The 23,554-nt window shown below is 41.0% G+C and overlaps 1 protein-coding gene across 1 annotated transcript; it reads left to right on the forward strand.

Moving 5' to 3' along the window:
• Positions 1-770: 770 nt before the first annotated feature.
• On the forward strand, positions 771-17,999 carry UBA2 (ubiquitin like modifier activating enzyme 2). The gene is made up of 17 exons (XM_066557304.1): positions 771-924; positions 4,299-4,382; positions 4,651-4,721; positions 5,845-5,909; positions 6,342-6,442; positions 6,588-6,709; positions 7,374-7,441; positions 9,659-9,780; positions 10,538-10,637; positions 11,188-11,348; positions 12,252-12,345; positions 12,437-12,549; positions 12,992-13,147; positions 13,756-13,852; positions 14,408-14,513; positions 15,292-15,428; positions 16,668-17,999. The coding sequence occupies exons 1-17, from the start codon at positions 781-783 to the stop codon at positions 16,949-16,951; spliced, it is 2,025 nt and encodes a 674-aa protein (XP_066413401.1). The 5' UTR covers positions 771-780; the 3' UTR covers positions 16,952-17,999.
• The last annotated feature ends 5,555 nt before the right edge of the window (positions 18,000-23,554 follow it).

The following is a 23,554-nucleotide window of genomic DNA, read 5'->3' on the forward strand; positions in this document are numbered from 1 at the left end:
CTGCAACATAATTAATTATGTTATGTTTATGTTAAATTAATGCACTAAAATTGTGGGTTTGAAATAAGGGGAGGTGGGCAGGAGAGAAAATTACACGAGTGATGGAATGCTGGCAAAACTGTGTTTTTAAGGAAGAATTGTAGCTTACCATGTCAGCTTCTGGGGGCAAGTTACTTAACTTAGGTGAGGTCATAAAAATAAATATAATAATGTAAAAATACATAAGAAATAAATATAATTAAAATATCATAGAATATGCTGAGTTGGAGGGGACCCATCAGGATCTTCAAGTCTTGGCCCTGCTCAGGACACCCCATGAATCCTGCTGTGTGCTTGGGAGCATTTTCCAAATCCCCTTGAGCTCTCTTCATAATAATATAATATACCAAAAAATCTTAAACATATAAATATATTTAATATGTATAGTTCAATTTTAATATTGAACAATATTATATATAGTTCAATATTAAAATTGTTTATATATTATAGTTTAATAGATAAAATAATTTTAATTTAATTTAATAATGATATAATATTAAACTATAATATTATATTATTATATATTAAAAAATATCAAAACAAATAAGGATCCGCTGTTGCGCCAGGAGCGCGGGGCTCTCGGCGCCAGCGGGGCTCGAACCCGCGGCTCTCCGGCCCCGCCGCGGCTTTCCCGGGCAGCGCGGGGCCCTCCGGGGCGCCAGGGGGCGCTGCGCGCGCGCGGGCGGCGCTCAGTCGCGGCGGGCCCGTGAGGAGGCGCGCGGAGCCGCCGCCGTGTCCGTCATGGCGGCGGCGCTGTCGGGGCCGCTGCGCCCCGAGCTGGCGCAGGCCGTGTCTCAGGCGCGGGTCCTGGTGGTGGGGGCCGGCGGCATCGGCTGCGAGCTGCTCAAGAACCTGGTGCTCACCGGCTTCAGCAACATTTACGTGGTGCGGGTCGATGTCGGGGCGGGAGCCGGAGCGGGCGGGCTGGCGGGCGGGGGGAGGCCGAGCCCGGGGCCGCGAGTGCCGCGCGGGGGCCGCGGTGTCGGCGGGGCCGCTCCGCCGCCGCGGTGCGTGCGCGGTTTGAAAGCGCCCCGGCCCGCCCGAGCCGCCGCGGGACCGCCGGGCCGGGCGCCACAAAGGGGCCGCGGCCTGCGCGCCATCGCCGCCCCCCCTCAGCCCGGGCTCCCGCCGGGCGCGGGAGCTCCTCCTTCCCCCGCCGAGCTCAGGCCCCTTCCTGGCAAGGCCGAACGTCCCCTCGAGCCCGCGGGTGGAACCGCCCGGGAGCCCGCGCTGTGCCGAGCTCGCTGCCCGGCGATACCTTGAAAGTGTTTAGTTGTGCCGAGTGCCGCCTTTGCCGGTGCTGGGGGTGAGGGTCCGGGGATGAATCGCAGCGAGGAACCCCCGGGAGAGGTGAACTGTGCTTGCAGATCCCGGGAGGTAAACCCGCCAGCGCTGGCGCTTCCCGCGGGCTCCTGCTTTCACTTTTGCTTCCAGATATTAATCTGTGAACACGTGCGGGAAGGGCAGATGTGAGAGGGTAGTAATGAAAAGAGATCGAGAGAAATACTGTTGGTGAAACTGTGATTGCGTGGTGTCCAGACCTTTATTGTAGTAAAGAAGGGCGCATGGTTTTACATCCAGCTAGAGCAGAGGTCTGTTTCCTTCAATACCTTTTTGGTAACGTGCCCAGGAGTCACATCTGAGAGTTTTGTGACAGGTTGTGAGGAGTTTGGGTTTGCAGCCAGACTTGTTGAGCATAGGAGCTTGTATCTAAAACCTTATCAGCTTCTAGAAGAAAAGAGTTACTGGTTTGCCTTGTTGTTCTTACAGCTTGGGCTTTCCTATTGGAATGCTTTTAAAAGTTGTAGAATATGTTTAATTCCAAATTTTCCTTTTTGTTTGAGAGCCTGTCTAATTTGAACATTGCACCAGGGAAATAAATAACTGCAGAGGAGTTTTTCTGCACTGTTCCTCTCTTTTTTTCCCCGCTGCTCTGCTGTGTCAGTTATGTACTCCTGCAGTTCATCACAGCAGAGCCTAAAGCTCCTGGTTTTCCAGTTTGTCATTAGGCATAAATCTCATCGGGGTGTGCTTTTTGTTTTCCTTGTTATGGGGGTTGGCATTGCCTTTCCTGGCTGACTGGGGGGACCCCATCAAATTAAATACACGTTGGATCTGCCTTCATATGACAATATTGCTGGCAGTGTTTCATGCAACACATAAATAATGTTTTGATAACAGGGAACAGGTGGGTACAAGACAAGGTGAGAGCAAAAGAAGACTTGTTACAGAAAGAGGGAATTTGCTATTAGCAGAAGAAAGTGCTTTTGTCAACGTTTGTGATATTGTTGAGAGTTTTCCTCAGTTTTTAAATCTTAACAAAATTGAACATCTGAAAATACTTTTTATAAGTAAGTTGTGCTTTTTTTAAAGAATATTAATACTAAAATAAAATCAGTAGTTTTGTATAGCAGACAACTAATTAATATGTGACTTAAGTATAGTGTTGAAAGGCATACCCTTGCCCTGTGAATGAAGAAGAAAATTATGTTTTTTCAGATCCAGGTCTGAATTAAGAGCATGAGTAAATGTTAAGTGATGATGCCTTTTCTTCCAGGTTACCAAAATGGGAGCAGTGTAGTTGTCTTATAAGTGAGCCGTGAAATTCTCACCATTCTTAGCTAGACTGGAGCTTCTGTTGAGGTCTAGTGGTCTCAAGTTTTCCCTCTGGAGAACTCCCTTTGCTCCCTTTAATTGTAATTCTTGTTCTCAGCAGTTGTCATCTTCTCCAGTTGAAATATTCAAAGCTTTCTGGGTAGTGAAGGTTTTAACAGAGTTTTGCACTTTATTGTTTTCCCTTGAAGTTCTTGGGCTTTCTGGCTGTGGACTAAGCAACCTGTGTCTTTTGAGGAAGGAACAGAGGTAGAAATGTGAATTATGCAAATACTATTTTCATGAAAAGAGACAAGGCCATGGGTAGTTACTGTGTTACAGTGGTAGCAATGTTTACACTCTCAGCTCTATAATATATTTTAAAAACGTTGTATCTTTTTGTTTGCTCTGTATGCACGGGTGCTTTTATTAACTGTTCAAATAAAACTCTGTAGCTATTGCAGTTTTTAGTATGTTAAAACTTAGTCCTTCCACTGAAAATACTCCCTTGAGAAAAGAGGTAGATTAATGCTGGGGTTTGGATCTCTCGTGCAGAGCTGTTCACTGAGTGTGTACCGAGCTTTTTTCATAATTCAGGTTTGGTCAGTAAAGTCAGGAGCTTGTGAGAACAGCCTGAGCAGGTCACGTTTAACCTTCACACTGCACAGTCAGTCTGAGTGCTCTCTGGGTAGCTGAAGGTGTTACTGTGCTGAGTATGTCAGCATTACCTGTGGGAATTTGGGAGAAATATCTCTGATGTATCTCAGAAAAATCCCTGAAATATCTCAGAAAAACTCTCACTCTCCTCATTAAAATGTTAAGGACAGGAGAAGACTTCTAACAAGAGTTGTTGGTCAAAGGATCTTTAATTGCACAAAAAGTAGTGGTAACAAAGCTAGGAATAAATGTCAAAGTTCTAGTTAAATCTTAATTCTTGTGAGGGCTAAAGGTACTGGAATTTATGCTGTTCCTGTGTATATATTAATAAATGTAAGCATGGCTGTTAGGGAATTGCAGTCATGGCATCCTTTGTGTGCTCTGTGCTGTATGTTTTTAAACTTTTTGATTGTGTGATTGGATTTCTTTTTTTCTAAGTGGATTTCATAATTTGTTAATGTGCACTTAGGCAGTCCTGGGGACAGCAGTAGAAGCTTTGCCCTGCAGTGTGTGTGAGATGGCTGAGCAGCCCTTGATTCCCTGATGGAGGTGCTCAGAGCCATGCTCTGGGAAGTGGAAGGACCAGTTGGTTTGGAGCAGCCTTTCCTGGGCCTGGGGCAGGCAGGGAGGGGCTGGCTGGACCTGTCTGATGGATTTCTGCATTTCCCACCCGAGCTTGTGCTGTGCTCCTCAGGAGCTGCTGCTGAAATCCTCATCCTGTGCCAGCAGGGCCGTCGGGGGTGACTCTGCTCACTGCGTGGGGCTGCAGTTTCAGCAGGGATCTCTGCAGAAACTTCGTTCTCATGTAGTCCTGCACTTCTGCCATGGTCCCCTGTCAGCAGCCATAGGTGGCCACTTGTGCCTCTTCAGGTGCTGTAGGTCTGATGTGACACCTGAAAGGGCTGAGACGGGGTCTGTAAAGTTTCTGCATTTTGGCCAATTGTCTTTTTTTCAAACTGTGTTATTGGTTTTGTTCCTATGAAAGTGAAATGCCTCTCTTGTGTTTATAGATTGATTTGGATACTATTGATGTCAGCAATCTCAACAGACAGTTTCTGTTTCAGAAGAAACATGTTGGAAGATCAAAATCACAGGTGAGGAAAAAGTCAAAGTTCAAGCTCATTACTCAGTATTATTTTATGGATAGTGTTAGAAACATGTCACAATTTAGTTTCTGCTGGGAGGAGGTAAGTGTTGGTTGGCTGATCATGGCTATCCACAACATTTCATTATTAAAGTATTTAAATTTCTTAAGGTAGTCAACTTACTCAATACACAGCTGGTATCAAGTCTGTCTTTTAGAAGGAAGGAAGAAATAATAAGTGTTTTTTTGTTTTCTTTTTTTGTTTGTTTTGTTTCTAGGTTGCCAAGGAAAGCGTGTTACAGTTTTGTCCAGAAGCTAATATTATAGCTTACCATGATAGCATCATGAAGTATGTTTGGTTTTAAGCTCTAATTACATGTTTGATTTGCAAGTACTGTGTTATTTAAATGCTGCAATGGTGTGCTTTAAGGTATTTTACAAAGCTTTCTCAATAAGGAGAAATAGCAGTAAATGTGAACTACCATCCACTTGAGTGGGAGTGTGGCTTTTGCATGGGTTTTAAGCTCTGGTAGTAAGCTGTAGAAATTTGTTTGTGTCTGTTTTTCATTTTATTGGCAACATTTGCCATATGAGTTTCTACTCTGTAAGGATGTCCTGAAGTCTTGAGCAATAATTAAATTAAGAGACATGTGAATCTTGAGTCTGTGATTAAGAAAATTAAGTCCTCTGTGTGTGTGTAGGTAACTGTCATTTATATATGCCCCAAGCTGTTGAAATTTAGTCTTTATGATCTGCAACCAATGAGTAGAGTACAAGATTATGTAGGGTTCCATTATCTGTTCCCCATGTTTTAATTTATATTTGCCCCAGCTTGTAAAAAAATTAATATTCTGTACCATGGAGGTTTGAACTCTGATGTTGCTATTAGCCAGTGAAACACTGACTCACTGCTTCCTTCTCCTGAAACTGTTAATCCTGTTTCCTCTTTTCTCTCTCTTCTTCTCCACCTTCTTCTTTAAGTCAGAAAAATGCAACATAAAGATAACTGAAGTGTCAGGATTTAAGGTCCCATATGTTGGCTCCTCAGGGTATGGCCACACAGTCAAACCAGTGGAGCTGTCACAGCACAATGAATTATGCACTGTCTGATGAGCTGTGGTAATTACAGTGTGCATGTTTTAGCTACAGCTGATGGTTTTTAAGGTCAGTTACCACAGCTCAGCCAATTTACTCATTAGGTCAGAGTAGTTTAATCACTTTCCCTTGTCTGCCTGTTTCATTGGTCAAATTAGTACTAATTGCAGTAGCTTCCTTCCAGCAGCATAAAATTCATGCTTTCACCCAGCTTTAAAGTGGGTGGAAGACAAATGGGGCAGTTAAAGGGTAGCTAAATTTATAAATGTAAAAAATGTGTAATTTATCACGTTGGCTGCATGTGTAGAGTTTCTGTTGTGCAGTAATAACCAAGAGCTTGGATGTGCCATTTGAAATGTTGTTTTTGTTTTCCATAGCCCTGACTATAACGTAGAGTTCTTCCGCCAGTTTACGTTGGTTATGAATGCTCTGGATAACAGAGGTGAAGTTTTCACTATGATTTTATATTGCACATGTTGCTTGCTCCTTGCTGCAGTGTCCTTTGAATAACAAGCATCCTCCAACCCATCTGCAGCTGCACTAAGCCTCGTGGGCTTTGCTAGAGGCTTGAAGGGGTGGTTAGTGCTTCTGCAGGTGCTCTGAAAGGAAATGTGCACTGCTAATTCTGCTTCATGGGAACTGCTGGCTACTGTGGGTACAGGGCAGCTGTAGTCAGCTGGTTTGCTGTGTTCATTAGTGTCCATGTATCTTCTGAGAATGGGAAATGGGGCTTTGTGAAAATGGTGTAGTGCTCTATAGAGAAACAAGGTATGTTAAAGATAAGTGCATAGGATGCTAGTTTGAATTTGGAGAAGCAAAACCTCTTTTTTCTTAACTATTCAAATTTTTTCTTTAAAACCCTCTTGATTTGCAGCTGCCCGTAACCATGTGAACAGGATGTGTCTGGCTGCTGATATTCCTCTTATAGAGAGTGGAACTGCAGGCTACCTTGGACAAGTAACTGTTATCAAAAAGGTTAGGTGGGGTGTCACTCTTGTCATTGGCTATTTTAGACAACAGGGAGTGGGTGTTTGGAGATAGAGTTACAGCTCATCTGTTAATAGCCCAAATGATCAGTAGCCTTCTCAGAGTGACAAGTAAATGCTTCATTTTTCACCAGGGAGTGACAGAATGTTATGAATGTCAGCCTAAACCAACTCAGAAAACTTTCCCAGGCTGCACCATCCGAAACACGCCCTCGGAGCCTATCCATTGCATTGTGTGGGCCAAGTATTTGTTCAAGTAAGTGACTTTTTTAAAGAAACAGGTGCTATGCTTCATTCTTTTGGTTTCTAAGCATACAGAGGAAGAAATAAAATTGACACACTTTTAAAAAAAATTATAATGGATTTTAAATTCATTTTAAATTGATTTAGATAGATTATGGTGAAAAACTCTGGTTCCTTGACCTGGGTGCTGGGGTAGCTATAAAGATGGAAGGTTCATTAGTATTTGGGCCTTGCTTTAATAGCACAAAAAACCTGGCAGAGTAGTTTGGCGCAGCAGTGTAGGTTGAGGTTGCTTTATTATTCATCTTTGTGTGAAGTAAGCACATTTTTCAGTTTAATGCATGTTTTAACAAGTTTGTTGGAATCTTGGATATCCTAGAGGTTCTAAAAATGCATTTAGTACTGCAGTGTAAATGTTAGGCTGAATATTGGGTGAGCTGCTGAGTGAGTTATCCAGAAAACTGTTTGGCTGAATTCATTTTTGTATTGGGTATTTTGTGTTGCCCGTGTTAAATCCACGTGTAATGAATCCCAGCATGTTAAAAAGCAATGATAAAGTGGCAGTCTGTCTGAAAGCAAGAATCATAAAATGAATATATATCACTTAGCAGATACACGAGTCTTTAACCACATATGCTGAAATTCTGGTCTTGTTGTTGTTCTTAATTGTTATATAGCCAGTTGTTTGGAGAAGAAGATGCTGATCAAGAAGTCTCTCCTGACAGGGCTGATCCTGAAGCTGCCTGTGAGTGTGATATAAGCTGGTGGCTTACCCTGTTACTGAAATGTTCTGTTTCAGAGATTATGACTCCTTTCTGTACATTTCTTAAGGTTAGAGAGTTCAGCTCAATTTTCTTTAAAGAAGATTCTGTTTCTGGCCTCTGGGAGGCTTGTATTTTGAACAGAGTACTGAGTGATATTTGTGGTCACTCTGCATTTCCCACTCCTAGCTGAGGGTTTGCAAGGAAACTTCAGGAATTGTGTTTGAGCTTTTCTAGCCTGCAACACTTCAGCATTAATCTACATAGGAAATATGTCCATTTTGAGTGATATTTTTATAGCTATTCATTATTTTTCTGTAAGGACAGTTATCATAGTTACTATGAGGTGAATAAGCATCATTGTTGGTTGCTTCTTTTGGATCCTTTGATAGATGAATGGACTTGGGAGGGGGAGCTTAGAGGATCCTCCGACTCTTCAAATTCTTTGAACATCAGATAGTGATCACTGGACAGGTTGTTCCTACAGGAAGTGCAGAATGAAATAGGTGAGTCTTAACAAGAGTGGCAATATAGTCACTTAAAACAATGGCTGAAGTAGTTGGCAGGTAGCAAATGCAATGCCACTTATTTAAGTAAAGACAGCAGGGCAGTCACAGAGTGCTGGGCTGGAGCCTGGTGTCTGCAGTGACAGACTGCCCATGGTCAGGGTGCTGGGTCACACAGGGTGGCACTGTCCACGTTTGACCCCAGCTGGCAGCTCAGCACTGCACAGCCCTCACTCACTGCCCTGCCCAGAGCAGGGAGAACCACTAATAATGAAACAAATGTGTAATACTATTGATCACAGCTGGAATAAAGAGAGGGGCAATAAAACTCAAGACAAACAAGTGACTGCCCACTGGCCAGTGGCTGCTCAGCCAGTCCCCAGGCAGAGATCAGCCCCTCCAGCCAACTCCCCCAGTTTCTGTGCTGAGTAGGATGTTCTGAGCTCTGGAATATCCCTGTGCTCAGTTCAGGTCAGCTGTGCTGGCTCTGCTCCCTCCCAGCTCCTTGTGCTCCTGCTCACTGGAAGAGCACAGGAAACTGAAAAGTCCTTAACTTGGAGTAACCTCTTGGCAAAGCTGAAACATCAGCCTGTTACCACCATTATCTCCTGCAGAATCCAAAACACAGCACCAGACCACCTACTAGAAAGAAAATTAACTGTCTCCCAGGCCAAACCAGGACATCCAGGGAAGAGTTAATGCAATATTTCTAAGGGAAGTTGCCCAGCAGGGCTCTGTGGGTCCCTGGAAGGAATCAGCAAGCCTGTGTCGAGTGTGTCTGGTTTAGGCTGTTCTGAATGTCCAGGGGGCAGCTCCAAAAACTGTTGAGTGGAACCTGAGGGACATAAGCAGCCAAAGGGACAAAAAAACCTGAAGATCCTGAAGTTGATAAACTACTTGAATGATGAAGGTAAATGGTGTTTAGAGGAGTCTCAGATGGGAGATGTGTGCTGTTCAGCACAGATGATTAGGCAAAGTCACTCAGAGTCAAAAAGATGAGACCTGACTTGAAAAAGTAGTAGAAAGCTTTGCAATACAGAATGACTGGGCAATGGTAGATGAAGCAGATAAATATGAAATAATGCAAATGAGGCATTGGTGAAAGAGGGGAAACATTCCCAAATTTACACATAAAGTGATGGTCTCTGAGTTGATTTTTCTTATTTAGTCAACATGTTAATAAATAGTTCTATGAAAACATCAACCTGATTATTAGAAATCGTGATAGCAATTGTTGGATGTGACTGGGAAATAAAGAAAATTATTAGCATCTTTATAGAGATTTTTTTTTTGCTCAAAAAGAACCAGAGAGAGGAAACCAATTTTTATGTTTGCTTTGAAAACCCAACCAAACTAAGACTCTTCAGCCAGAAAAGAGACTACTAAAAGGATGTGGTAAGACATTCCTGAAGTAGCAGCATTATGTGGAGAAAATTAGTGGGAAACAATTGTTATTGTTTCTGCCAATAAAGGAGTTGGGTGATACCAGGTTAAGTCGATGAGTTGCAGTTTCAGAGGCAAAGAGGAACAAGCCACTGTGCCTAATTCAGCTTTTGTTGGCTGCTATAAAGCCATTTTATGCTCCTTGCATAATTTTGATAATTGACTCTGGGGGTAATATTTGGATAGGTGGATAGGATTCTATTTTTTTTTCTTTTTTTTAATTTAAAATATTGGTTATCACTTTGTTAATAGGGGAGCCAGCAGAAGCAGAAGCCAGAGCACTAGCATCCAATGAAGATGGTGAGATTAAACGTGTTTCAACTAAGGAGTGGGCTAAATCCACTGGCTATGATCCAGTTAAACTTTTTACTAAGGTATGTTCTTTACACCAAATAAATGTCTTTATTTGAAATGCATGAGGTTCTTGAGCTTGGACATTTAATGCTAGCCATCAATTATGTGTTGTGACATCCACCAGTTTTGTTGTTGTGTTGGTCTCTTGCAACATTTGCTTCTTTGAAGGATTCCATCTGCACCTGTGGAGGTGGCTGCAGCAGCCTGGCCACTGTGCAGACAAATCTCCATGCAGTTACTTTTCATGGGAAAGGGTCTGTTTGACCTCTGGAATTGCACTGGGCACCATCAGAACCAATCTGATCACCTACAAGCCATCAGTCATCTGTGCATTATCAGGCTCTGGCATAAGAAAAGACAAACTGATTTAGGAGTTTTTGTTCTAAATAGTTACTGAAAGTAGATAAATAGAGGAAATGGGCTTGAATGTAATGTTCATAGGTAGCAATAACTTTTCTTTGGAAATCCATTGGCATTGTTCATTCACTTGTCTCAGAGAGGGCATACAAAGAACTGTAGGGATGGCTTCAGTAGACAGGTAAACCACTGTTTGAACTATTGTTTCTTGATTTTTCACTTTACTCCTCCCCAGATAAATCAGAGCTATGTCTGCTCTATGCAATGAGTGTTAGAGAGTAGGGAATAAGATTGTAGAATCTGTTTTTATGTAGTTGAAAATACTGTCAAGGAGAAAATCAAAACCTCATCAATGTAATGCTGATTTTTTTAGTGTCTTTTTTCCCCCCTTTCATTTGATTTTTTTTTCCATGTTTCCAGCTTTTCAAAGATGACATTAGATATCTGCTGACAATGGATAAGCTGTGGAGGAAAAGAAAGCCTCCAGTGCCACTGGACTGGGCTGAGGTACAAAAGCAAGGTAACTGTCCCTCCTCCTACTGTACATTTGTAAATAATACCTGCTGTTTATTAATGCATCTCTGTGATATTTACATTTCTTTTTACTGCCACAGTTGAGATCCGATAATGAACATATTAACTCTTTACATTTCCTGAAGTTTTCAAATTTTTCTCTGTATAGACAACACTTTCTCTAAGACTGTTTTGCAGTTGTTGTTTTAGATGCTCAGTATTGGCTGTAGAAAATACTCATTTAATAAAATTATGTCAGCTTATTCTAGGACACTTTACTGTAAGCCCTTATCTCATAAGATTTATCTCTGCAAGTTTTTTGGTTGAAAATTTATGTTTGCTGTAATTTGTGTGTGTTTAGGTGACTGATAGCATAGCTATAGTTGCAGTTTTAAATGCAGATTTGTTATAAAATGTTTGGGCTAGTGTAGGTTAAGGATATTGTTCTTCCATTTAGAATATACTGAATTCTGCTGAAATTGGAAAGTTATTTGAGAGAACTTCTGTGGAACTTACAAATATTCCTGATCTTATTTTTTTTCTCCTTTTCCCCAAAGAGCAAAACATACCTGACCAGCAGAATGAGAGCTCTGCAGTGCTGAAGGATCAGCAGGTTCTCAATGTCAGGAGCTATGCAGACCTGTTTTCAAAGAGTGTTAAAACCCTGAGTCTTCACCTGGCTGAGAAGGCTGATGGAGAAGCACTTATATGGGATAAGGTTAGTTTGCAATGTCTGAGCTCTACATGTGTAATACAAGTGTTAGCTGGGCTCATTCAGTGTCCTTCAAGAGTGACACTACTGAACACAAAACTATCTGGCCCCTCATGGAAACAGTTTCCATATGTAAACAAATTCATTCTTTAAACACTATGTTGTATAACTCACTGAGGGTAGGGATTAACTGCTGTGGTGTGAATAACTTAATCCACCAAATTCTCCAGCTCATAAAAGCACAAATTCACAAGTATTTGTCGTGTTTGGATTTTTGAAAATATTTAAATAATGCAGCTTCATTTTTCCTTTATCTGTTTCCAATACATGCTCTTAGCCAGGTGTCAGGAGCTGGGGGTTACTGAGGTTCTGAGCAATCAGCTGATGATGGGTGTGCAACACAAGTTCTGTTGAAGACAAGAATTTTCTCTTTTATCACCACACACCGTATCACTTCCAGTCAGTTATCATTTGGCATAAGAAAAAGTAGTCTGTAAATAGGGGGGGTGGGGGCAAAATATTAGAATATTACTACAACCAATAGTACAAATACTTCTCTCTGAAACACCCAGTGTTTGAAACTGAATCACAGTTAAAATTCAATGTTGAAAATGTTTGAAACATTGTAAGACTTAGGATTTAAACATTTTATAATGTACAAGGCATTTTATTAGTACAGATATACTAATTTGCTACTAAAATACATGTTTAGAATCTGTAGTTAGTATTTAAAGTAGTACTGCTCTGAGTACACCATCTGAAAGAGAAAGTATATTGACTTTGAAATGGAATTTTTGGGTGTTTTTTTTTTTTAATTCTGGTTTTTAAGGTTTTAGGAACCATGTGTAGCAAACTCTTTCCAATGAGTAATCTGATTTTTAAATGCTTTTTGTATTGACTTCTTTTTAGGATGACCCTTCTGCCATGGATTTCGTCACTGCTGCTGCAAACCTCAGGATGCATGTTTTTGGAATGAATATGAAGAGCAGATTTGATATCAAGTGTAAGGATAAAATGGAACATTGTTTTATTTAAATTACATTCTTCTTGTTTTCTTCTGCTATTAAAAATCTGCATACTGGTTTGTTTTGCAGCAATGGCAGGAAATATTATCCCAGCTATAGCTACTACCAATGCAGTGATAGCTGGGCTGATAGTGCTGGAGGGTTTGAAGATTTTATCGGGGAAAATAGATCAGTGTAGAACGGTAAGTGAGAACAAAATGCTTTTGCTTTCCTGCTATTTATTATTTGTTTAAAAGTTACATTTAACATTTTTTACTATTGTGTAGTTTTACTGTCCCTTGTTGCTTCAGTAGATTCTGAATATGCTGGGAACTTTCAGTCACAATGAAAAGAGAAGTGCAGGTCTGAAGGATCAATAAATTCCTGTGAGTTAATAAAAATTTACAGCTGGATAGGAGAGAGAGGCATCACTTGCAGTGTGGCTGTTTGGTGTCAGAGCTGTTGGCAGGAGCTGCTCAGTCAGCACGGGCTGCACTGCACTGGGACTCCTGCTCAGCAGGCACAGCAGAGAGGATCTGGAAACAGGACAGCCTGTCAGACCAGGACAAGAAAGCTGCAGGAAAACAGGCTTTAGACATGCTGGTTATTCCAGAATAACCTGATTTCTTTTTGTCTGTCCTCAAGATTTTTCTGAACAAGCAGCCAAATCCCAGGAAGAAGCTATTGGTTCCTTGTGCTTTGGATCCACCAAATCCCAATTGTTATGTATGTGCAAGTAAGCCAGAAGTGACTGTGAAACTTAACACACACAAAGTTACTGTGTTGACACTCCAGGATAAGGTAAATCTTGAGCTACAGCTGTAGCTTTCATTTCAAATCTAATACTGTAAATTCTTAAAATTAGGTATTTGCTGTAGTATATTATACAATATATACAGTGTATTTTGACCTAGCATCTGCACTTTATATTTACTATACATTTCTATGTATAGTAAATATAAATATAATTCTCTCTCTACAAGAGGAGCTGATTATCCAATATGCTTCTTATGCTTCTTGTCCATGTGTGTTGTATGTCTTGTAAAAGAATGTTTGTGTTTTGTAAATTTTGGTGGTTCTAAAACCTATTCATATCTGAGAGCAAAAAAAAAGGAAATTTGCATTTCAGTTGAATGTTCAGTAGCTACATTACAGTTGTGGTCACAATTGATTTGTAATTCTGTCATTTTATGAAGTATTCCAAAAGTTTTCTAGCTTAAATGAACCTGTAAGTATCAGACCTCAAAATATAACAATTTTGTTTGTGGAAGTGAACAAAAAAGTGTAGGCTTTCAGTAGAGGGCTGAAAATGAGCCAGAATAATAAAATCAACATAATTCAGGGTTCTTTTTTTAGTAAATCTTTTTAAGTCAGAGATTGAATATATTTTAATATATTTGTATTTTCAGATACTGAAAGAAAAATTTGCTATGGTAGCACCAGATGTACAAATAGAAGATGGAAAGGGAACTATCCTGATCTCTTCAGAAGAAGGTGAAACAGAAGGTATGTATGCTCCTGAGGGTCTGGGATAAGAGTACACAAACCCTTGGAACAGACTCTGCAGAGCAGGTGTGTAGCAGATGTTGCAGTGCTCACCCTGTGCACTCGTATTTGAAGAGGGTTTGTGAGTGTTTGGAGTGGCCTGAGGACAGCCAGGGCTGTTGTGTGCGAGCTGCACGTGCAGCTCAGCTTTCCAGCACAGGGCACTGCTCAGCTGGCATGCCAGGATTCCTCTCAGGAACAGGTACCCCTGCATTTGCTGGCTTGTAGGTGCTGCTCTGCTCATGATGCCAAAAAGCACCTCCAAAATATTCCCAAATGCAGTAATTGTGAAGTGCTTGAACAGTGAACAGGATGGCATGAGGAGTAAATAAATCAAACATCATAAGTAGCTTCAACTCCTAATAGGCTTAAATGTCAGCTTTTAATTTAAATATAGCTATTGCATGTTAATCATCTGTTCCTACATAAAAGTTCTGGAGTAGTCCATATTTATTCAGGTGTAAAGATTTTTCTGTAAATAGCTCTGTACACTGCAGGTTTTTACTGTTTTTGTAGCAAATAACCACAGGAAATTATCAGACTTTGGAATTCGAAATGGCAGTCGACTACAGGCAGATGACTTCCTGCAGGACTATACTCTGTTAATCAATGTGCTTCACAGGTAAGGATTCTGAAATCAATGTTTTGTGTACATACACAGAATGGTTCCACAGGGAATTTTTCACTCACAATTTAAATACATCAACGAATTTCAAAGATTAAGCTGCTGAAAGGAAATATAGAGGCAAAAGAGGAAAGGTTATTTTTTATGAAATTATAGTTTAAGGGGTTTTGTTTTGTGTTTTTTTTGTTGTAGTCTTGTTTTGTTGTGGTTTTGTTTTTTATAACAATAACTGAAAGAGGTTTATTTCAGTAATTTGTTGTTACACAACATAAGAATACATTGCAAAAACAAATTAACATTTGGGGCAACCAACAAGCAAGAAACTGGCATTTAAAAAAACCCCTAAAATTTAGAAAGGCAAAAAAGCCCCAGCCTGCTGGGATAATAGATCCTGTCCTTGCCTACCTGTGTTCAGAAGTCCCTCTGATCTCTCTGGGGTGTGTATTGAACCCTGGGGAAGTAACAGACACACACAGAAACTCACACTGCATGTTCAGTGGGAGGAGGGCTGTGCTGTTAAGGAAGAAAGGCAAGATCAGGCAATGGTTTTTCTGATTCGTAAGCATTTGGTGTTGGTAGCACTGGGTGGAATAGTGTTTAGGAATAGACAAAGCATAAATCATAAAAGAGGACTGAACAGATTTTTCTCTTTTTCAGTATGTTTTCTCATTTTGTCACAGTTGCAGTGCGTTCTAATACTTGAATAGGCTGTTTTTTGTGTAAAAGACAGGATTTTATTTTCTGGCTGTTTAAAAGCATGTGTATTTTTCTGCAGTGAAGACCTAGAAAAAGATGTAGAATTTGAAGTTGTTGGTGATACCCCTGAAAGAATTGGCCCTAAACCATCAGAACCAACATCCAGGAACATTAGCAATGGTAGTGATGATGGAGCACAGCCCTCAACATCAACAGGTAATCAGCAGTAATCAATATTAACCAAAACAGTCCTTCTCTAGTGCAGTCCAGTTAAAGTTGTCTCCAGTTGTGAGATTTAACTTTGCCAATGCACAGTAAAAGGCATTTAAGTTGCCTCTCTGTATAACTAATACTAAATAGAAAAATGCACGTTTACAATTTTTACAAAGAGCACAAAAGGTACAGAAGTTTATAGTACATACACTTTAAAATTCCTACTTACATGGTGTTCCTTTGCCTGTAAGATATGTGCACAGATTTAAGACACAAAGTATGTAGGCCCTTCCCTCTTGTTTGAGGGAAAACTAAATTTTAAGAGTATTGCTAAAATTTCCTAAAAATTGCATAATTTAATAAGTTTTTACAGTGAATTTGTGTTTAAAACCAAACAAAATCCACTAGATGTCTTGAAAGTTCACATTTGGCTCTCCCCTTCTTCATACTATCCATTGTTATCCTTTAGCTCTGTAAGTCTGCTCACCCTTCCACTTCTCCCTGTCTTTGAGACTTCTCTCTCCTGGAATGTGGCCTCTCCTGGGTTTCTGCTGAGTGCAGTAGGGCAAGGAGAGGCTGCTCTAGAGCTTGCTGTGTGCAAAACTTCTTTTCCCAGCAACTGCTGCAGACAACAGCAATTCTTTGGCTTTGTACATGCAAAAAAAAGTCGTGCTAACTAATGCATTTCCCATATTTTTGGCTTATTGCAGTATTTTCCACACCTGTAGTGAAGAAGGAACACCAGTGTGAAAACCATATTTTATAGTAATTTCAGGGACATTAAAGATACTCTTGTGTGGATGTGACAGTCTGGTCAGAGAGAGAGAAAGCTAGATAAACTTTCCCATTAATTGGTCTGAGGGAGCTGGAGAGAAAGAATTGTAAATAATCTGCAGGTGGTTTTTAACAAGCTGTTTTCCCATAAGGTTGTTTACCAAAAGGGTGGTTTCTTAATTAACCAGTGGGGATGGTGTTTTGATTAAAGGACCAATCATGTCCACCTGTAGTGAACTAGAGTATAAAAAGGAATGGGTTCCTAATGAAATTATTATTAACCTTCTGGGAATGCCTGGAGTGTGTCACTCGTTTATCCATGTCATTTCTGACTCAACGGTGACACTTGCAGTGTCATGGCAAAGAATGTGGAGAAAGAATGGTCCAATTTTTATGTAGGAAAACTTCTTTGAGAGTAGACTGCATCCATTGCAGGATCCATTTGAATCCCAGGCACCTCTTTTGCAGCTCCAGAGCAGGAGGATGTGGTGATTGTTGACTCTGAGGACGAAGGCACTTCCAGCAACGCTGCGGATGCGGAGGGCAGGAGCCGCAAGAGGAAGCTGGAGAAGGGCTGTGAGTGTGGGGGGGCCAAGAGATCTCGGGCTGAGCAGGAGCAGGATGACCTGATGATCGTGGAGTCTGAGGATGAGGGGGCTGCCAGCAGCCTGGGCGAGGAGGAGAGCAGGAGCCACAAGAGGAAACTTGAAGAGAAAGGGTGCGAGTGCGTCGGGGCGAAGAGCGTGTGCTGAGCTAAGAGCAAGATGAAGAGCATTTGGGGAGCCTCCAAAGGCCCCTTGGCAAAGTGATTCACGTAATGTCATACTGTAACAGCAAATTGTGCTGGGATGTGAAAGATGTCCAGAACTAGACTAACTCTAAGGCCTTAGTTCAAGTGGATACCAAACTGCTGGCTGAAATAATTGGTGTCTGTTTCTCTTGATGATAAAGCTCTCGTATCAATAGACTCAGAAAGGTTTTTCTGTATTCCATATATTAAATGTAGTGGAAACGTAGTCTATGAATACCTACAGATAAGTATCTACCTAAACATGAAAACAGCATGGTATTTTTGTGTAAATACCTTTTAGGTATTATACAATAGGACAAAAAAACCCCTACTTTTGTTTAGTGGAAGGGCCATCACCAGATGCCCACATTTTAAGCAATTACGTTTTTTATTTTTCTGTGATTACCTTTAAAGTTTCCCAACAGTGGCCTGCCTGCATATTTGCTTATCCCTTTCTGAGGCCATGTTGCAAGTGTGACTGCTCCACCTCCAGCATTCACAAAATCACAGATGCTTGAAAAATAACATTTTTAGCCTAGTCCTAAACATTTTTCACACCCTGAACAAGTAAAGAAAATCCAACAAAGCAAATTAGTGCCACGTTCTAACAGTGTTCTTAAACATCAGCTGGCACTATGTACATTACTGTAAAACTGTTAATTTACTCCAGTTTTTCAGCTCGTACTGCCTGGTATGTCAATGTAAGAAGCAAATTTTTGTGTATTGTTACAGTTTCAGGTTATTTATATTTGATGTTTTGTAAACTCAGATACTACTACTATACTGTACATCTGATGGACCAAATAAATAACATCTGAAATACTTGCTATATTTGCTTGCACAGTCCAAAATTATGCTGACTTATGGGATTTTACAATGTATAGCCTTCAAAAATTACTGTATTATTTCCATTTTTCTAAACATAACCTAGTAGTACAGAACTTAAGCTTCACTTGTTTGAGGTGAAAGGGGAATTTTTTTAATAAAACTTTTGTGAATGTTTTTTTTTCCTTGGACAATCAATTATTGGGCTCTTCAGCTGCAGCAGTTGCACCACCACACACACACTTTCACCACCTCATGCCTTCAGAAGGAAGAAAACTGATTTTATACATTACACCTTGTGTGTAGGACAAAAGTGTCATGTTTAGAATCAGTGCCTTAAATCCTATTGCATTTGTGTTGGTAACTCTCAAAACTGTTGCTGTTGGTTTTCAAAATGCAATAATTGGCCATTTCTGTCACTGTACCAAAAGAATCTCCCACTTTTGTGCCAGGGACCCAAAACTGCTCCCAGTCCTGGGTGAGTGTGCAGTGATCCTTACAGAGCACAGCAGTTGAGCAGCAAGGTTTAGTCTGTTCCAGTTTGCAGGCTGAGAGAATTGTAAAGCAAATGTGAGTTTTACAGGAGAGTGTTAAAAAACAAAGGCCAGCTCATCATTGTGGTAAAATTGCCAATGCTGTGCAAGACAGCTTCTACGAGGCAATTAATGTTTTATTTCTTCTTTTAGGCAGTAACAGTCATATGCAGTGGCTTGTTTGGAGGCATAGTAGTTCACAGTGAAATCCTTTTGAGTGAGTTGCTGCTTGGCTGGCAGGAGTGAAGACTGAGGGAAAGATGTAAATAAGGTGTTAGAGGAAGGAATGCAGTGCTACAGTGGAAAACTTCTTGCCATAAACAGGTGAAGCATGAGAATTTAATGTCTAATGACATCTTCCAAAAATTAAGGCTGACATATTTTGGGTTTAAGCTTTATTAAAAATAAAATTACTGCTTCATTTCACTTTCTAACTTTTTTTAAAACACAGTAGAGAGTATAATCCTGCTAACCTGGTTTTACTGAAGTTGAGAATGTGAGTTGGAAGTTGAGTGGAGTATGAGCTGGGCTGAAATGTCCCTGACAGATTCAAAGGTGAAAAAAACAGGAGGGTTCTATTCTGTGTCCCTGGCTGCTCCCCAAGTTGCTTGTTTACTGTTCTTAACCTGGTGCCATCATTTGGTTTGCAGCATGAAGGGCCAGAATGGGCTGCACAAGCCATGGCCTGCTGATGTATTTGGAAGGGGCAGTTGTGCTGCTCCTGCCTGGGCAATGCTCCTGAGAATGCTCCTGCACCCCTCCTGTCACATCCTTTGCAGTGAAGCATTTTTAATGTATTTCCTTTCCACAGGCTGCTCCCACAGAACATGGGACAGCTCTTGGCTGCTCTGGTCAGTTCTTTGGAAGTTGGGCAATGCAGAATGAGCCACTAAATGCAAACTGCTGCTGTGCAAAATGAAAAGCTGCTTTTCAGAACTGGTGGAGTATGTGTCCTTAATTGGCTGCTAGGCACCAACATTGTATTAATGTAGAATTTTCCAACTTAAACTTTCCTTTGCTCTTTAGAAAAAAAAATAAAAATGGAAGTGTTAATTAAGTTTTCAAGTAATTAAAAAGCCCTCCATTTTTCAAATGACAATTTGTTCAACTCCTAATAGCAGGAATGGTCATATGGAAGGAGGCACTGTTGCAAGGCACAAGATCTAAATGTTAAAATGGAGGAGAAATTCTTCCCAGTGCTTTGGCTCAGCAACCTAATGTAGGCTCTGTCTTCACTAACAATTTTGGAGCCCAGCTCATTAAATCAGTCTACAAACTGCTATTTGCAGTGATATAAATTGGCTCTGCTGTCACACAGGGTTTTCAAGTTGTTTGTTTATACTCATGCAAAATTCTCTAATGCAGATAAGCTTCTCTGGCTGCTTTTATAGAGACAATTCTTGATGCTTGCATTTTTAATTTACTTAGTGAATTTGAGTGCCATGTATGGACAAGAAAATACAGACTATTACAGAATGTACCTAGTGTGCATGCTTTTAATTCAATATCTCTTTTCTGCAGCAGAGCGTGGAAAGGAATATTGACCATTAATGATTGACAGCAGTTAACCAGAGATTCATGAAGCTGTTCTGAGGGAGGGTGAAGGAATTCCCAAGGCATTGAATCACCTTGATGAGGCAAATGATAAACATTCAGGAGAAAGAGCTCTGGGGCCCTGGTGACAGCCCTGTGCCAGCCCATTTCCTAAAGAGACACTGCAACTTGTAGGTGACCATTTAGTGTTTGTGGTGCTTGTGTGTGACATTTTAGCTTTCCTTTATGAAACCATTCCATAGCTGAACCACAGAGAGAGGTGCATCCTTTCCTGGCCTCTGGCCTCTGACAGCTGGGAGCAGATTGATGTGCCATTTCAAGTTCTGACCTTTACAACAAAGACCTCTTGCTAACCATTTATTAGATTTCAGAAGATAAAATCAGCTTGTATTCAGTCTGTAGATACCACTGATACCTACTTCAAGCCTTACTTCTACTGCCCCAAAATTTTAAATTTGGGTTAGAAAACTGAATAAACACAGAATTAAGGGAAATAGATTTGGTATTGTTCTGTTTCTGTGGTAGACATATTTCTTTTCTTTGCAGCTAAAAGGACAAAAAAACCTCCATTTTGTGCATCTAAAATACAGAATGTGCAAGAAAGCAGGAACTAGGATCAGGATAATACAGCAAATTGTACACTTGTCAGTTATCTGTTTTTTGCTTGCCTGAGATTGAATGACTACAGGAAGCTTATACCTGCAGACGAATGTACATGAGAGAGAGGCAATGCTTTGATTTGGAGGCCTTGATGCTTTTAAGGGAGGAACAGGATGAAGTAATTACCTGTACTTGTAGATACAGCTTGATATCTGTTATATTGAAAGAAGGTAATTGCTGTGTAGATACATGTTATCTTTATCTCTCCCATTGGCAGTCTCCTTCACTCTTATGAGAAAAGGTTAGAAGTCTGCAGAACAATTTCCAGAAGAGAAGATACTTATGGAATTGCTCTGCCAGTCCTCAGTCCAGCATTTGAGGATACCTGCAAAGGTTGAGCAATTCCAGCCCTGCAATCCTGGAGGAGACAAACCCCCAGCAGCTTCTGTGGCAGCACTTTGGCTTTGGAGGTGTGGGAACTGCCACCTTTGCTGCTGGGTAAGTGCGGGGCCAGACTGTGGGACACAGGGCTCACTGGACTGCAGCATTACTGGGGATTTGAGAGGAGCTACGAGCTGGACAGTGCAGAGGATGCAGAATGCAGAGACCAGGCTGGGTTAGTTACACATGGAGCAGCTTCATCCTTGCACATTTGTTCATCAGTTTCAGTTAACGAGTGACACCTCTATAATGCCTCTAAAATACAATGAAATGGAAATGTAATGGTGTTCTCAACAAACCAATGTCCTCCTCCTTCTGAAATGAACCTTCTCATCCCAGCTGAAGTGTGTTGTGCTGCCAGGTCAGGAGGTCAGTGCTCGTAGCCTGCCTCATTTCTTTAATGGGTATGAAGAGGCACATGCAGTCAGGCTGATACTCCTCACACCAGAGCAGAGGGGGCTGTGTGTCTGGCAGCCTGACCCTCATGCAGTGTTTCTGTCCTTTATTCAGTGCACTCATGCTCTCGGATTCCTTTGCTGGATGAAGGTTTGCAGGGTTGCAATCAGGACTTTCTTTTTATCGCATCAAGAGAAAGTGTAGCTCCTGCAAGTCTCTGAAATCAGAAGCTATATAACTTCAGACCTCCTTAAAAGTACTAAGTGGGTGCACTGCTAACTGAGCTGGCCAAGTAAATGATGGATTTATGCAAATGTAGTGGTTGCTAACTGATTGCATTGGAATATACAGTGACTGTGTCCTGTGAGTGCAAGGAATTATGGCCAGTGCCCTGTGCAGCTCCAAAGTATGAGCCCCTAAACTGTGCTGGACAGAAGTGTGATTATCTGAAATATGTAAGAGAAGTGGAAGATGGAGCTATAAAAGAAATAAGATACATATATGGTGCATTAATCATAAGTGCTTGGACAGATGTTGTCTGTCTACCCCAGCACGTTCACAAAGCGCCTGTTGTGACTGGAATTTTACAGGGTCTGTCCCAAGCTATGTTTGTGCAGCACAGTGAATAGCTGCAGTTGCAGTGAATAAAAAGAATGTAAAAAATGTTAAATAGTGTTTTATTGCAGATTTAGAATGAGAAATGACCTGTAAGCCTGCAGAGTGGTGTTAGTCAGAAATATTTTAAATAGTTGTGCCTAGCGAGGGCAGCCATTCAAATACAGTGTGTGCTGTCTGCCAGAAGATGGTGCCCTAAAACACACTCTAGATTTGCAGTTTTTAGAAGCTGCAATCAACTGCAAATGATAATTTTAAAATACAGGTCAGAACAGAGTGATTTGCAAACAAATCATCCAAGTCCAAATACATATTAATATCCAAACTTCATATTCCAAAATGTTGGCTTATACGTAAAAGTATTACAACACAAATTAACATACAGGATCCAAACATGCAAAACAAACCAATATAAACCCAATACAGCTACCACTTCAAAGAAAATCAAAGCTTCAGTCTCCCATCCCAACATATAAACACTTCTTTGCATAATTTTTTAATTAATTTCACAACTTTTCTTGAGTTTTGTGTTTGTTTGGGTTTGGTTTTGTTTTTTCTTTTTTCATCAGACTTAAAACAGACCAGAGATAAAAGAATAATCATTTACGTTCCTTACCAAGAAACTGATCCATTTTAAAAGTGGAAAACAGGTGTAATTTCATTGATTTCTTAATGCTGGAGGCAAAGAAATAAATTGGAAAAAAGCAGGTAGCATCCAGTTCAGTAGGCAAATCTGCAGAGCAGCTTCAGATTGCTCAGTTGATGAAGTGAGACAAAGAACTCCCTCCTGCATTGTGTCAGGTCTGATATAACACACACACACCACAACACAAGTCGGGGGATTTTTGCCATTGTCTTCACCCGAGCTAAAGTTTCCACGGGGAGCTCTCACACTGACAGCTTCCCTGCCTGGTTGGTAATGAACTGTTTGCAGCTGGGGAAGCAAAGGCCGGCAGAGCTGCGGCTCTCCCTGCCTGCTGGCTCGGGTGCTGCTCCCTTCTAGACACTGGCAATGCCAAGGACCCCCAGAGCTCTGCCTGGGAGACCTGGCCAGCTGATATTCACAGATCAATAACTCCACCTGGCTGTGGAGTTATTATTGTATTTTGTTCTCTTTAAGTCTTAGACAATGGAGTTTATTTAACAGAAGCAGCTGCCTTTCCTTAATGTCTGATTTACTAAGATAACTTAAAATCAGGCATAAGGATAACCACACCAAACCATGACATGAAGTTCAGCTTTAATAACACTCCCACAGCTCTTGTGCTCTTAAGTTGCAGAAGTGTCAGTCTTTTTGCAGTATATACATGTTACTGCTGGTTGCTATAATTAAGCAAGTATTTTGAAAATTAGGTAGGGCGAAAACCACATCAGGATTGTCAAGCTGTAACTACCCAGTATTTTGGATTTTCATGTATCTAACTGTGAAGCAAACGATGGGGCTGCTCAGTACAACAACAGCTTTAACTCCAGTCTTTGTTTGCACAGCCTGGTACAGATGGTCCCTCTGTGAGCAATGCAGCAGTGCGGTGTGTGCTCTGTACCACTGCAAGCACGTTTATTCCACCTGTATGGCCCACACCTGGGGCTGTACTGCAGAC

The sequence above is a fragment of the Molothrus aeneus genome, chromosome 11, assembly GCF_037042795.1.
Source record: "Molothrus aeneus isolate 106 chromosome 11, BPBGC_Maene_1.0, whole genome shotgun sequence".
In the NCBI taxonomy this organism is placed as follows: Eukaryota; Metazoa; Chordata; class Aves; order Passeriformes; family Icteridae; genus Molothrus; species Molothrus aeneus.